This window comes from Penicillium arizonense, assembly GCF_001773325.1.
Source record: "Penicillium arizonense strain CBS 141311 chromosome Unknown PENARI_contig040, whole genome shotgun sequence".
NCBI lineage: Eukaryota > Fungi > Ascomycota > Eurotiomycetes > Eurotiales > Aspergillaceae > Penicillium > Penicillium arizonense.
The window spans coordinates 37009-51692 of NW_019173317.1; the positions used below are offsets into that span (position 1 = coordinate 37009).

Sequence of the window (14684 nt, forward strand, 5' to 3'; positions counted from 1 at the left end):
GAGTTATGCAATACTAACGTTGACTCTTCCCTACTAGATGAATACCGCTTACTGATCTTTGATGGGCATAAAACGCACTTAACCGCCGAATTCCTCGATTACTGCATGCAATCTAAAATCATACCTTTTTGCCTTCTCGCACACACTTTGCATCTTGTGCAGCCTCTTGATGGCAAGCCATTCCTGGTTTATAAGACCTTCTTTCGCAGCTGGAATCGTAAGATGGCAGCACGGGGTGGGGATTGCACTGAAAAGCGTGTCTTTCTCGATGCAATTGGCCCAATTCGGGAGAGAACGTTTACTCCTCAGCTTATTCGAAAGGCGTTTTTTAGAGAGCGTGGTATCTATCCTTTCTATCCAGATATTATTACTGGGCCAATGAGTGAGGCAGAATGGGAAGCCAGCCCAGAGATTAAGGGCTTTAATCCCCTTGGAAATCATGCTGGGGGTATTATCGGGCACTCTCTCCTACACAATCTTCCAGCGATATCGATGTTCTAGTAAGCCCCCGGCGTATACGGAAGAGTATCGAGAAGGTCAAGGTCTTCATTGATGCTTCTAGTAATGCCCCACCACTAAAGCAAAAGTGACACGACAACTTGACTACATTCAACACCGGGCCTTGCGTGGACTTGACAAGAATATACTCCAAGACTCAGTGATTGAGACCTTCCGCACTGTACTGGCAACTATGCAGGTCGCTAAATCGAGAAGACAGATCTCTAAGGTCTATTCGATTCGTACTGAAGACGCTCTTGCAAGAATTACCCAGCGAACTGATGAAGAGAATCGGCAATTCATAAGGAGGGTCAAGAGGGAAAATAATGCTTTATGGGGCCCTCTTACTGAGCATGAAACCGTCTTTACAGTTGGAGCCTCTACTGAGGAGACTGACAAGAGTCTATTACAAGGTGGAACGTGGTAGCCTTGTATTCCCCAAGCTGATGGTAGTAACTTGATGGTTGAGTACAGTCACCTCGCGTCAAAGTGACTTCCACCAGAATTCGCATCTACAGACTCAGGTCTCGCGAGAAATATGCTTCTTTCTCCGCAGTCCAAACATCTGCAGAATCTCTGTCCAGAAGCCTGGGCTGTACTCAGTGAAAGTCGCCTCATACGCATCAATGACCGGTCGGTCCCAGACCAAGTCAGCTTCGTGCGCCTTGATGAACTTGGTGCGCTTGATTATCTTCCATCCGAAAAACAGGACCGGGGCGGCTAGAACCATGGTATAATAAGTGAAGAAGCCACCCACGGTGAATTTTCCTGGAAGGAAAGTAGAATAGCCGTAGCAGCATACGACAAAAGTCATCCAAATCAGGCCAATCCAGGCGGAGTAGGGCTGGAAGTAGCCATAGTATGGAAGCGTACGTCGGTCCATGCCTTGGGCGCGGAGGGCACGATAGAAGAAGAGATAAGTCACGCAGATGATAATGTAATCGATGACCTGGGCGGCGGTGATGATGTTGGTGAGCCAGGTGAGAACCTGGGCAGACCCACTGGAAACGTTCAAGAAGGCAAGGAAGGGGAAGACAATGACAACGCAGAGGCAATAGATGGGGACACCGGCTTTCGTGCAGCGTCGGAGGACTTTGGGTGCCTGGCCCTGGATAGCCAAGCCATAGAGACTGCGAGTGCCGTAATATGTGTAGGCATTACCTGCGGAGAAAATACTCGTCACCAACAAAGCATTGGTGATGTGAGGCAGCACGGTAATGCCCAGATTGTTCATAGCAATGACATATGGAGAAGCGGCTGCCGTTCCGGAGCCACCTGAAGAGCCGCTGAGAATATCCAGCAGTGTCTTGTCGTTGTATGGAATGACAATGCCCACACATAGAGCACTGCCAATGAAGAAGAAGGCAAATCGAGCATAGGTGGTCTTGAAGGCGGTCTTAAGGTAGCGTCGAGGCAGCTTGGTTTCTCCTGCTACCATCGACATGTATTCAGGGCCGACGACGGTGAATGAGGCACTCCATACAGCCCCTAGGAAGCCTTCAAAGCGACCCAAAAGGCCCGTTGAGATATATTCGGCAAACGAACCGGGGTTATTCCAATAGCGGAAACCATAAGCATCGTGCTTAGGATTGCCACCGACCATGGTGATGAATGTGAACATGAAGACAATGAGAATGAGCAGCACTTTTCCAGTTGCAAGCCAAAACTCTGCTTCACCATACCACTTGACCGTGAAAGCATTGAGGACACTGTAATGTACTACCACGTTAGCAGATCGTCTTTAGAGCTGAAAATGGAACGGAGATGGAGACTAAGAATCAGAGAAAGAAAGTGGGTCCGCACAAGTAGATGACAATACAGGCAGCTACTACTGCCTCGACGGGAATGTCATCCCGCCAGAATGTCAAGACCAGGTTCAGGGCCGAGATCTCAAATGGAATGAGGAGAGCCTCGTAAATGAAGAAGTTCCAACCAGCCCAGAAACCGAAAGCTTCGTCGACCCAGTGGCCTGCCATACGAATGAAAGCACCAGTGACGGGCATGAAGACAGCCATTTCGGCCATGGAATTGTTGACTAGGCCCATCATGCAAGAATATATGGTGTATGCCAGAAACAAGCTGCCGGGGCCACCCTTGATTAGACCGGACGTGATGCTCACGAAGGTAGCTGTTCCAATGGAGCCACCAATGGCGATCAACTGGATCTGGCGGTTCCCTAGGTGTCGTTTCAGTTGGTCAGTGTTTTCAATGAAAACACCAGCGGCTTGTTGGTCATCTTGACTCTCAGTAGTAGAGTCGGCACCTTTCTCCTCGAAATTTGGCACCTGTTGTTTCTCTGTGAAACTGGACATCATATGAAATCATGTAGCATCCGATCATTCACGATGGATGCAAAATGACTAGCGACCGCCAGAGATTTGGCGGCGATATGACCCTCTATTTAAATGTAGCCCGGTATCAAGATTGCATCAAACCCCAGTCTGACGCTTAAGCCCTACTCGCCTTGCTATCATGTTAGCCTTTGTACTAAAACGCCAAATCAACTTTAAGACGGTGATCCACCAATCAAAGTCTCCACTTCCCCCGCAACCTTGTCAAAGCCTCGCGTGCAATCGGCATGATAGCCCAATCTTCCTAGCGCGTCCTCGCTAATCCTGACTCGGAAAACTGGGCTGACCACGCTAGGGTTATGAGGGGTGGTGGCTAGGATAATGGGTGACATATGATCGGAATGCCAGCCGATGAGCCCTTTACCCATTCAGGGCATGTTTTCCTCATTTCAAAGATTATGAGCCGTAGATTATCCATCGATGAGACATTCACGAATAGAAGTAAGATTGCTCAATATGCGGTTTTTTTTTTTTCTCTTAATCTTGCCATGCGATAAAGAAAAGCTGGTGTCAGATCAACCATAAGCCACTCTGACAGTGCCTGTTGCCACCGTCAAATTTTGGGCGTCGTGCACTGACCCGACTCACCGTCGCACTTGGAAACCGTGGCGAGGTCTAATAATGTGGCAATGGAAAGGAACGACATTGAGTTCATCCAGCCTCCAGAAGCTTTGAAGAGAAGACAGGTATTTCATTCCATTGCGAATCATCAGTCACTGTCACGGTGTAACGGCTCCTTGTTGGAGAACCGACCCTAGTGTAGTCCGGTTTAGCCACCCCCTCAGGTACTACTGAGGACCTACTCCTATCATGGTATGACCATTTGGGTTGTAGCACAAGCCACTGCGGGGAAATTCATCGGGTCAGGATCCGGTCGAGCCGTTTCACAGGCTTATCAGCGGACCGCAAAGCCGATCACGGAAAGCCTACGGGAAGCCTCCCGTGGAGATGGAGGCACTGTAATCAGGAGGTGGTGAGATTCCTGGAAAGTTAGCTGATCCCAGGAGCCTGACATTGAGGAATCCTGCCGAGAATCATTTTCGTTGTTTGGACTCGGCCCCTTCACGTTTATGTGTTATCATGAGTTCAGTCATATTTGGGGTTAGCTTTTGACTTGCGGAGTATTAGGCCTACAAATTGAGGATTTTTTTTGCTGAGCTCAAGGCCTTTATCCGGCGAAATTGGCAATCCTACGAAGGAAATCCAGAGCAAGGATTGGATAACTTTCTCGAATGGTGTGTTGACGTTGTTGGTGCGAGGGAGAAAAGCGTGGAGGGATATTTTCGGCACGCTGGCCTAGCCGTAGGGATATAGCGCTACTGCGGCAGCAAAGTTCGGCACTAATCTCACCGGCTAACTGGAACGGATTCATTTACGGGCATTATTGCGAATGACGTTGTATTATGAACTCCGACAACATTCAGAGATACGAAATGCATAAATTCTTCGACATGCCAATGTCATCGTACCAATTTCTAATGCACTGATAGGGTATTTAACCACCCGCCAAGTCGTAAGCCTACAAGATATCCCAAATGTGTCGATCTATCTTCTCTGACATCCAGCTCCTCCATATCACGAAGGACCCTGTCAATATATTCGCCAGCGCCGCTAAGTTTCATAATAAGAGCAATGGCGCGGTGGACATCGAGAAGCCGGTGGGATGGCGGATCTACCGTGCGATGAGGACTTAAGGTCAGCGATCGTGTAACGGGAAACAAGGGGTCACGTAAGAAAGGACTGCGTTCTGTCGAGTCAATCCTATACTGGTGTCGTGTGCTAGTGCGTAGACTTCCGCAAAGCCCACCGTTGGGCCCGGACATCGGGCCCAAGCCCAACCCCCAGCCCACAGTGGGGGCCTAATAGGCCCCCACGAAAGCCCATTCTTGTATAAAATCCTAGCCTTGGTAGTCATAAAACTGCTTAGTCAAGGCCCTTGTAATTGCTATATTTCGACTTTCTACTAGTTATACTAAGCTAAAAATAAGATGATATATATATGGCTATTTTTAGTATACCATTTAATTTTAATTTAATATAACCGTAGAACGCGAGTAAGAGGTTAATTGTGGAAGATATATATATAGTATGAATGTTTGGAGAGGGGAAAAATTAACCAGGTTGGAAAATTCGAGAGGGGAAATATTGGCTCCTGGGGAATATTTCAAGACTGGGAAATTCAAGTAGTTTGAATTTTAGCACTATGTTAATTTTTATGTTGGTTGAAATAGGGGCCAGTTTATTAAATATCACGCTGGAAAATTCCAGTCGTTCGGTTTCAACGGAGATAAGGGCGAGCTATTAAATGAGGGCAATATTATTCGCACTGGACTGGACCCTCCGAACTCGCACTGGAAACTAAATCAGAATTCAGCTTCGCGAGGTATTCTGCTGCATTTTACTGCCTTTTATTTTAGGTATTGACTGTGCCAGGACATAGAAATGTAGGCAAGGCCAACCTCCCCATATATTTACTATAGGGAATTGGGCCGAGCCACCACCTCCTTGTTGGCTTAGTCATTCAGATTCTGCCGGTCAAAACCACGTGACCCTAGTGCCGCTATTGTCCGCCGTATTTTATGGCGTCACGTGATAGTGACGTTACTTGCCTAATTGCACTGCGGCGAGTGAGAGCTCAGATTTAGCATGCCCGCTGCAATTTATCCCAGCAGCAATAATGAGCACGCAAGGCTCCCGACTTGTTGCGGTTGTCATATGCTTTCTTGTTCTTGCAGTCATTGCAGTTGCTCTCCGGTGCTATGTGCGGATCAGACTAACAGGTGGCTTTGGGGTGGATGACGCCCTATCGGTGGCCTCATTAGTATGTCTATAGCCGAAAATCACATATTGCTCGGCCCATAAACTAATAATGTGGGAGGAAGATAATTTTCCTACTGGGTTCTGCCTGTCTCCTTGTTGGAGTTTCACATGGTGCTTTTGGGCACAGGTGGATGAGTATCTCTCAACCAATGCTTGTTCTAGGCTTGAAAGCAAGTACCCCTAAATCTGAACACACCTGAACCTCTCTCAGATATTTTCCCAGCTACTCTTTATATATGAGTTGGCCTACATTACAGCGACATGTCTGGTCAAGTTATCCATCAGCCTATTTCTCCTCCGCTTCACCATCGAACGCAAATATGCCTGGACTCTATATATTGTCCTCGCCATACTTTTCAGCTACAGTATCTTTTTGCTATTATTCGCTCTGTTCCAATGTAAACCTATATCCGCATTCTGGCAGCCCCAAGGACATTGCGACAGAAGTGGGACAGTTAAGGTTACCTACGCACACTCGGTCATTGTTAGCGCATCCGATTGGACACTCATCATCTTGCCAATATTCCTTGTCCATCATCTTAATCTTCGATTTCGTACGAAGGTTTATGTTGGGGTTCTTCTGACGATCGGCTCCTGGTATGTTGCAATAAGCTGCCCTTAGGGAGAAGATTTTCGCAAACTAATTCCCAGGTAACAGTGCCTGCATTGCCACCCTAGCAAGATTTGCTTATGTTCATTATCTCATTGACCCTAAAAATCTCTTTTCCAATACGAGTCTTCTTATTACATCGCACCTTGAGGTTGGAGTAGCTCTTACTGCTTCATCAATGGCGACTCTTCGACCACTGCTCATCCGTTTGAGAGGAGGATCTAGTAGCCGGAGCCGGAGCCAGAGCCAGGCATCAGATCAACCTTACCTCAACAGGAGGGAAACTGTTGGAAGACATCCCCGCCAAGAACAAGTTGATGAAATTCATGAGACAGATGTCGAGCTCGGCGAATCAAGCTAATCTAGTGGAAGGCGAGATTCTGTTACGAGATTGAGCAATTGGATGGAGATTGAGTAAATGGGATTGAGTAATTCAGCAAACCCAAAAAGACATCACAGTTCCTTAGTCATGTGAATTAATATCCCTCTAATACGCTATGATCTAGCGAGTATGAATGTGAAAAAATGAGGCTGGGCTCGCGCAAGTGGACTTTTTCGGCCGCCCTAGAAATTTACATAAAAGCCCAGTCTTTCCCTGAGCTTTGGAGGCCAGGCTTCAGAAGACTTTCTGCCCTCCCCTGCTCGGACTTGAGAAACCCAGGTGTTGTAGTGCCCCCGCGCGGCCTGAAGCGTCAGATCTCCCCTGCTCGGACTTGAGAAACCCAGGTGTAGACTTCCGCAGAACCCACGAAGCCCAAAGCCCAACCCAACCCAACTAGACCTGGCTGTGACCCGCCGTCCCCTCTCAAAATATATATATCACTTGCACAGTATATAGCACCACCATTTAATGGTCTATAATAATATAATAAAATTTCAGGGTTGCTTAATAATAGCACTTTCAAAAATTCGCTTAATATTTTGTGTAATACCCCTTAGCCTTCCGCACTGCTTTCAAACGTCTTCCTATGCTCAATATTAGCGAATCTATCTTTGCCTAATCTAATGCCTTCTAAGCTTCTACTAGGCATTTTTTAAAATACTTCTAGTCTGCCTCCGACCTTCCTTGGCTAATAAGCTCTAGAAACATCGCAAAAAGTTTCACTTTTAGCTAGCGCTATACCGGTTTAATTAGGTTTAATTGGGTGAGTGCGCGGGCTAGTCTTCGACGTATACTCCGTGAGTTTCAAACCACTCTTACGTATCCTTTGCTAGGTGAATCCTCGCGTTATCTTGCTGAAATACTAAATTAGGGGTGTAGATTGGTATTAGACCTTTTTCGAGCGTCGAAATATACGACTTCATAGTATAACCCCTCCCTAAAGGCGATTCTTTATCACGTTCTATAATTATTAAATCTATTCGACCTCCTAGCTAGATTCCGGCCTAAACTATTTGCGAAATATCTTTAACGTAAGCCTTAGTATTCACAAGGTCTTTACGAAGGCCCTCCGAGGTTATACGAAAGCACTATTGTGGTCTAAAGTTTAAGGTTCGCTATACTAAACACTCGTCCGAGAAGATCCACGATTAGAAGCTTTTACTTCTCTATTTTCGCGCAAATTTTAGCCTCTTCCTTATAAGAGGAGGCTTAATTAGTATTTTCTATTTCGATCGCCGTTTTCCGAGTCCGAATCGCTTTACAATTCGACGAATAGTGGAGGGTGACGGATGCTGAGCTGTAGTAGCACTTAGCTATTTATAGGTCTAAAACGGATACCGACGTGCCTATAAGTAGAGATAAGAGTAAGCGCGCTTATTAATAATAGCGGGACGGCCGCTTTTTTCGCGATTCTCTAGCTTTTCGCCTTCTAAATAGCGTTTTAGCGTATTATAGATTGTACGCCGAGAGTAGCCAAAGTCATTAGCTAATTGCACTTGCGTAGCGCTATTCTCATAAGCATAGATAATAGCTGACCTTTAGGACGTAGATAGCTACGCCGTTTTGCTATTTTTTGGTCCTAATTTTATTGCAATTAGAGCAATAGGGGAGGTGTAGGAAGAAAAATAAAATGGTGGGTTGGTTATTAGCCCAATATAGTGGGGCGGAGTGGGAAGGAACATATGACTAGTATCTGTAGTTAATAGGTCTAATAATCTAATAAAGATAGATAATAATAGTGATAATAGTGATAATAATGATAGTGATACTAGGCCTCTACTACTAGAGAATAGCACCTAGCTACGGGCATTAGGGAGAAAGCGGAAAAGAAAGAAGGACGATATATTTAAGACTTATTAGTGGAATTGTGGTATATACAATAATAAAATTGAATTACAATCTATTCCATTTATATTTAAAATCTAGCAGGAAAATTAGAGAAAGGATATAACTAAAATACTCAAAATCATAGCTCCACAATACATAAGTTGTGAAGCAATAAAATCTTACCATATTTATAATGTTTATTACTTAATTGGGTGCCTAGGGGTTTTATTGGGTCACCTAGTATAACCCAAAACCTACATTGGGTCCGAGGTCAGGACCCAAAACCTAACCCAAAGCTAGGGTTGGGTTGGGTTGGGTCCGGATCCAATTGGGTCGTGGAGAAGTCGATTGATGTGTGTTGATGTGTGTTGATGTGTGTTGATGTGTGTTGATGTGTGTTGATGTGTGTTGATGTGTGTTGATGTGTGTTGATGTGTGTTGATGTGAGTTGATGTGAGTTGATATGTGTTGGTATAGTGAGATGTGTGTTTGTGGTGAAACATCAATGTTGTGATAAATGGTCGGGCGGTGAATGGAGCGGTGGTCAACGTCTCACGAGTCACGGAGGCAGCGCGGTTTCTTGCCATGCCACCCATATCATAGATGCATCAATTTGCATCGCTTCGATTCCGCAAGGCATTTTCTGACCCCTGCTGGTCTCTCCATGAAGTTGGCGTACAGCCTCTAACGATTGAGATGATCGGATTCAAACATTGTTCAACTATGATCACGCAATACACTGCACGCTCAAGATAAGACCTACAAGGTGTAGAGCCATGTGTTGAGCTGTCGCTCGAACATACGGATCGTGGGCTCAATTCAAGATGATTATGCGATAGGCTCTGTTCCTTGCGTAGTCAACGGACTTGCTTCAGATGACTATTGCGAGGCACTCAAACCAACCCTACGATAAGATTCCTACATCGTATAGCGATGACGAGAGTAAGTCGGTTTGCCTCGAGGACAACCATTTTATTGAGAGCTTTGGCTCAGGAATATTTGATCGGCTCCTACATATAGGAGCCGTCGCAACTTTGTAATTCCCCGTCAGTAACTAGGATTCATATTCCACCCAATCTCTCGTAGAAGTCCATTACAGCGATTAAAGCGACGGTCATTACTTTCCCTGAGGTGTATTCCCGGAGTCATGCGATATATCATGCTCCGCTGCTGATATAGCACCATTGAAGTCTGGTCGGGGTCCAACATAAGCCATCTGAAACCAGACCTGCTAACTGCGTGGACTATCATGGCATGATGCAACAAGAACAGGGAGTATCTCGCGCAGGAAGAGACGGCCGCCTAGGAGAACCAAACTTGTTATTAAATATAAATTCGCTGGTGGTCACCCACCCCACTACTAACTCACCGACGTGTGGCTTATGTGCGGCCAGTAGTCGGGTGGGCGTCGCCAGGGTGAGTTTAGGGTGAGAGCCGCTTTATGGTCGCGCGACCACTGCACTGACCACCTCAGCTGAACAAAAACAGAATGTTATTGGATTATACCCCTCTACCTGAAACACTCGACATCTTGGCATCTGCGTATAACCACAGCTAGAAGCATCATACAACCAGCTTTCTTTGACTTACCTTCAACAACCTTATTGTCTGCCTCGTCTGCCTTACGTTGTCAATATAATTGAGTTCTGATAGTATTGGGATGGTCAAGTTGCATCAGTAATTAGCTCAAACAAGGTAGATCTTACAGTACTTCCCGAAACTGGTGTGACCACCTACACTCTTCGATTGTTTCCTGAATCCTAATGCCAGGATGTACTATATTGTATTGGGACTAGCTCCGGCTATTAATATTCCCTTTAGATTACCTATTCGGTACTCTAAGTCAGAGCCTCGGGTTTTTGGGCTCAGATATATGACTAATCTTTAGGGAGATAGTTAACTAGTATCTCCCGCCTCTGGGGATCTACTTATCTGCTTCATTCCGACAATTTCTCTACAGTTAACTTCCGTTTTTGGCACGTTCATCCTGCTTTGAAGATATAGTGTGTCTGTTCCACTGCGCTAGTCCTAACTTAGTGATCACTAGTCCACTTTTGGTCCAAATCAGTCGTCCACCTTGCTCAGTTCATCTCATCTACCTGTAGTTGAGAAAAAAGTCGCCAAACTCCTTTATATCAAGGAAATTTATCAGCGCACTGCTGCAAATAACATACCTTGAGCACCGTCGACCTAGTCTTGCGTGGCAATGTTCTGTCAAGTATGCGTGAAAATCCTAATACCAGCCACGACATCCGCCACGAAATCACCACTTGGAGCAGGACACTCAAAAGCCCAGAACACGTGTGGCAAACCTTGGTAATAATCCAGTTTTACAGGAACCCCGCAAGAGGCAAGGTTAGAATGAACAAACATTTATAGCAGGCACTAAAGCGAGGGCCAACATACCCAGCTGTCTTCAAGGCGTCGTGGATGATAAGGCCGTCGTCTCGCAGTGGATCAATCCCACAGACTGCAAGGTAGGTCGGAGGGAACTGGTGTAAATCCGCCTCCGCATTGAGAACGTAGACGTCTGGGTCGTCGGGCGGCGCCTGGATTGCTTCTGTAACCACCCTGGTCAACGAAATGTCGGATTGTCAATACATAGGCGTCACCAACTGTAGAAAAGGGTCATGGCTTGCTTCGTGATGATGGGACCGTCTCCGAGCTCATCAAAAGCACGATATTGGGTCATATAACGCGAAGGAACACCGTCCGGGTGGACAACGAACGGAGCAATGGCTGCGATTCCCTTGACTTCATGTTTCCGGCCAAGCACGATCAATCGGCGTGCCACTGCCAGAGCGAGGTTACCCCCTGCACTCTGACCAACAGTGAAGTATCTCCCACGATCACCGTTCAAAGTACTCGCGTTGTTGTATGCCTGAAATGTAAGCAAAACTTAACTTTCAGAGTGAGATGGTGAGATAAGTTGTGCAACTTACCCAGTTCCAAGCCTCGAGCGCATCATCCAGCTGAGCGGGGGCCTTGTGCTCCGGTGCAAGCCTATAGCCCACCGAGATGACAATACAAGGCAGGCGTTCGGCTAGAAGCCTGCAGAAGTCGTCCTCGGAGTCTAAATCACCACAGCAAAACCCGCCCCCGTGGAAGTAGAATCCGACTGGGCGTGGGTTAGATTCTGCTTGACGGGCTGTTGGCGTGTAAGTTCTCACGGTGAGATTGGGACCGAGTTTTATATCTTCTGTGTGCACAGTGAGTGGGATCACATCTTATATTCGTACTTAACAGGAGCCCGAAAATCGCTCTTACCGACGGTAATATTGGGCGAAATAGTTCGGGTTGCATTTGCCCCATCCGCCAGTGCCTTATACTGCTCCCGCATAGCAAAGACATCGCCGGTCAATTGAGGCCGTTGGCCAATGGCATTTTCTACCTAAACTGAGTTAGCGAGTAGCACGGAGGATGATGCGATGTTGCGCGGTGCTGGAAACGTCATCACCTTTAACCATGACTCTGCTATCAATGAATCCATCGCATAAAGAACTTTGAGTCGTGCCTGGTTTTGCGGGTCGGTGTAGACTTTCGAAAGCACAGCTGGAGGTCATTTTACATTTGGCTTGTTCGTTTTTATAGGCAAGAGGCGTTTAAGCGTTTGTGGAAGCCGCTGTAGATCCCTTTGGATGTCGATACAAGCGCAAGTACAAGGAGGTGCATGATGAGTCAACGAAGCTACCGAGGGTGACGTAGTGGACCCCAAGCCTTTTTTGGCTCAAACTTGAGACAGATTAGTTATCAGGATTTGTTGAGCCTCGGCCGGCGTCCTAATGGGCCCTTCGATGAGCGAAGAACAGATCAGCCGAGGCCAGGAGTGGGACGTCTCGCCAAACAGTTGAACCTGTTCCAACTAGTGGCTGATCCTGTTAGACCTTGACTAGTCAAAATAGCTACCATAGTTCGGGATGGGATAAGGTTCCCCTACGAAGATGAGCGATCATATCGGTTCTTGGCCGAGGTCAGAGGTCTGATTAGAAATACCCACATTTTCGGCTGATTAATGGTTTCCTTAAAAATAGGGCGACTCAGTTACGTATGTTTGCTCGCCTTAAGATCAATGGGTTGTCTGTTCATCCTCTGTCTACTTTCCTTGATAATTTCAATTCCCTTCTACAACTCAGCGGGACAAACGAGCTTTTTATACGAAATGGATAAGCAGCAAGCATTGATCCTCAAAGAGGTCCAAAGGCCACTGGTACTAGGCAGGCGACCTGTCCCTGAGCCAAATGGGAATCAAGTTCTTGTGAGGATCATTACAGCCGGGAGTATGATCCGTTTATGCATTTATTTGTATGAAAGAAGAGCTAACAGCCCATAGTTAATCCTCATGACCAAAAGGTATCGTGGAGAAGACTTGTCGAACAATTCAGTTTTTGTCGAATTCTAATCCCTTGTAGGGTCGAGATCGAGGTGTACTTGTGGAGAAGTACTTGCCTCATGCAATCCTAGCAAATGACATTAGCGGTATTGTCGAGAAGATAGGACCAGACGTCCAAAGGTTCTCCATTGGAGATCGCATCTTTGGGCAGTCTAATATCCTGTCGGGTGGTCCTGACCAAGCTGGCTTGCAGCAGTTCTGCATCCTCGACGCAAACTTTGCTGCTCCCATACCACACCATGTTAGCTTTGACAAGGCAGCGACATTCCCCGTCAATGCCATTGCGAGTTTTATCGCCCTATTCAGTTCGTCGGGATTGCATTTAGCACCAAAGTTCCTGGGCCACGATTTGGACTACGCGAATGAAGCCATTGTCATCATTGGAGGCGGCTCTAATAGTGGGAAATTTGCACTTCAGTTCTCTCGTCTCGCAGGCTTTGGGAAGATTATTGCAACAGCCAAGGTCCGCAGCGATGGGGGCCAATCACTCCGTGACTTTGGTGCTACTCATATCATAGATCGGGAGGCAGCGGATGTGGAAGATCAGATCCGTGCAATGGTTGGCGATGAATTGTTATACGCCTTTGACACGGTAAATGGTGCTTACTCGGGTGGTGTCAGCCACCGGCTGGCGCTCTCGCTTCTGTCGACCACGAAGACAGGGTCTTTGGCAACATTGGTGCGTGGAGAGGCTGATCCTGCAATTGCAGCTACAAAGACCGCTGGCTTTAAGAAAAACCAAGTTCTCGGAGTTAGTGACCTGCACCAAGAGCTGGCTGCCAAGTTCTGGAGGGAGTTGCCAGGCTGGATCGAAAATGGCGAGCTAAAGCCGTTAGACTTTGAAGTTATTGACGGACTTGACGCGATAAAAGTCAACAACCTGCTAGACGACTACCGTGATGGTAGAGCGGTAACTAAGACTCATGTGCATCCCGATCATAGGGACTCCATTCTCGAATGATAGGTACTTTCGCAACCTTGTTTATCAGTTAGCACATTTGTCATCGCACATCGTGCTTGGTATCATAAGTTTCTTAAACAAACGTCAAACTGTCACATGTAATGAACACCATTCCAGGTATCGCCAGGTTCCACGCGGAAAGCATTGAGAACAAATAGTATTTTATAGTGACAGATAAATGGTCCGAATTAGCCGTCAGCACAGACTAGCTGGAGACTGGTAGGTATACAGCAAGCTTGATATGCACACATCCTGTGTGCACAGGCTTATTTCTGTGAATATGAACACATCACATCGAAGAGTCCAAGAAGTTTCTACCTAATGCGAGGCGGAATGTATGCTCGACGTCTTCTCGGCGAAACGCAGGGCAGCGACCGAGCCAAATGCCGGACTGAATAAGATCTGTTCTTGTCAGAGGGCAATACCAACAAATCTAGGTTCAATAAGTGCATACGATCAATGAATAGTCCCACAACCAGGACCCAAGAACCGCTTGGATCGGTATAATTTCGAAAAAGGTCTACATCCTGCGCCAGTTTTCGACATTAGTCAGTCATTCATACGTTGATAAATGGTGGTAAAACCGAAAAGTACCTGTATGTCTGGTCCCCATCCTCTCGACTGTGGTTCCATGAGATCCGCATTATGAGGATGCATATGTCCCAGGGTTGATTCGTCCATGCCCATGACGTGTTGAGCGTTGGCACCTGTTATGTCGGAAGACCGGAATTCTATTCAGGATGCACGTGCGGGAACGCTGCAAAATGCAGTATCGGCACTCAAGAAGATACCTTTCTCCTTGAGATAACCTTCCACGTCATATGAATCAAGCCACTCACCATTGA

At 46.6% G+C, this 14684-nt stretch overlaps 2 protein-coding genes across 2 annotated transcripts; one reads left to right on the forward strand and one right to left on the reverse strand.

The window, feature by feature from the left end:
* Window positions 1–1018: 1018 nt before the first annotated feature.
* PENARI_c040G01446 (uncharacterized protein) lies at window positions 1019–2810 on the reverse strand (the record flags this gene model as incomplete). The annotated part of the gene is made up of 2 exons (XM_022637061.1): window positions 1019–2207; window positions 2302–2810. The coding sequence occupies 2 exons, from the start codon at window positions 2808–2810 to the stop codon at window positions 1019–1021; spliced, it is 1698 nt and encodes a 565-aa protein (XP_022483069.1).
* Window positions 2811–12647: 9837 nt separating this feature from the next.
* PENARI_c040G07594 (zinc-binding alcohol dehydrogenase family protein) lies at window positions 12648–13839 on the forward strand (the record flags this gene model as incomplete). Its single annotated transcript, XM_022637079.1, has 3 exons — window positions 12648–12765; window positions 12819–12838; window positions 12898–13839. 3 exons carry the CDS (start codon window positions 12648–12650, stop codon window positions 13837–13839), a joined length of 1080 nt encoding a protein of 359 aa, XP_022483078.1.
* Between the last annotated feature and the right edge of the window lie 845 nt (window positions 13840–14684).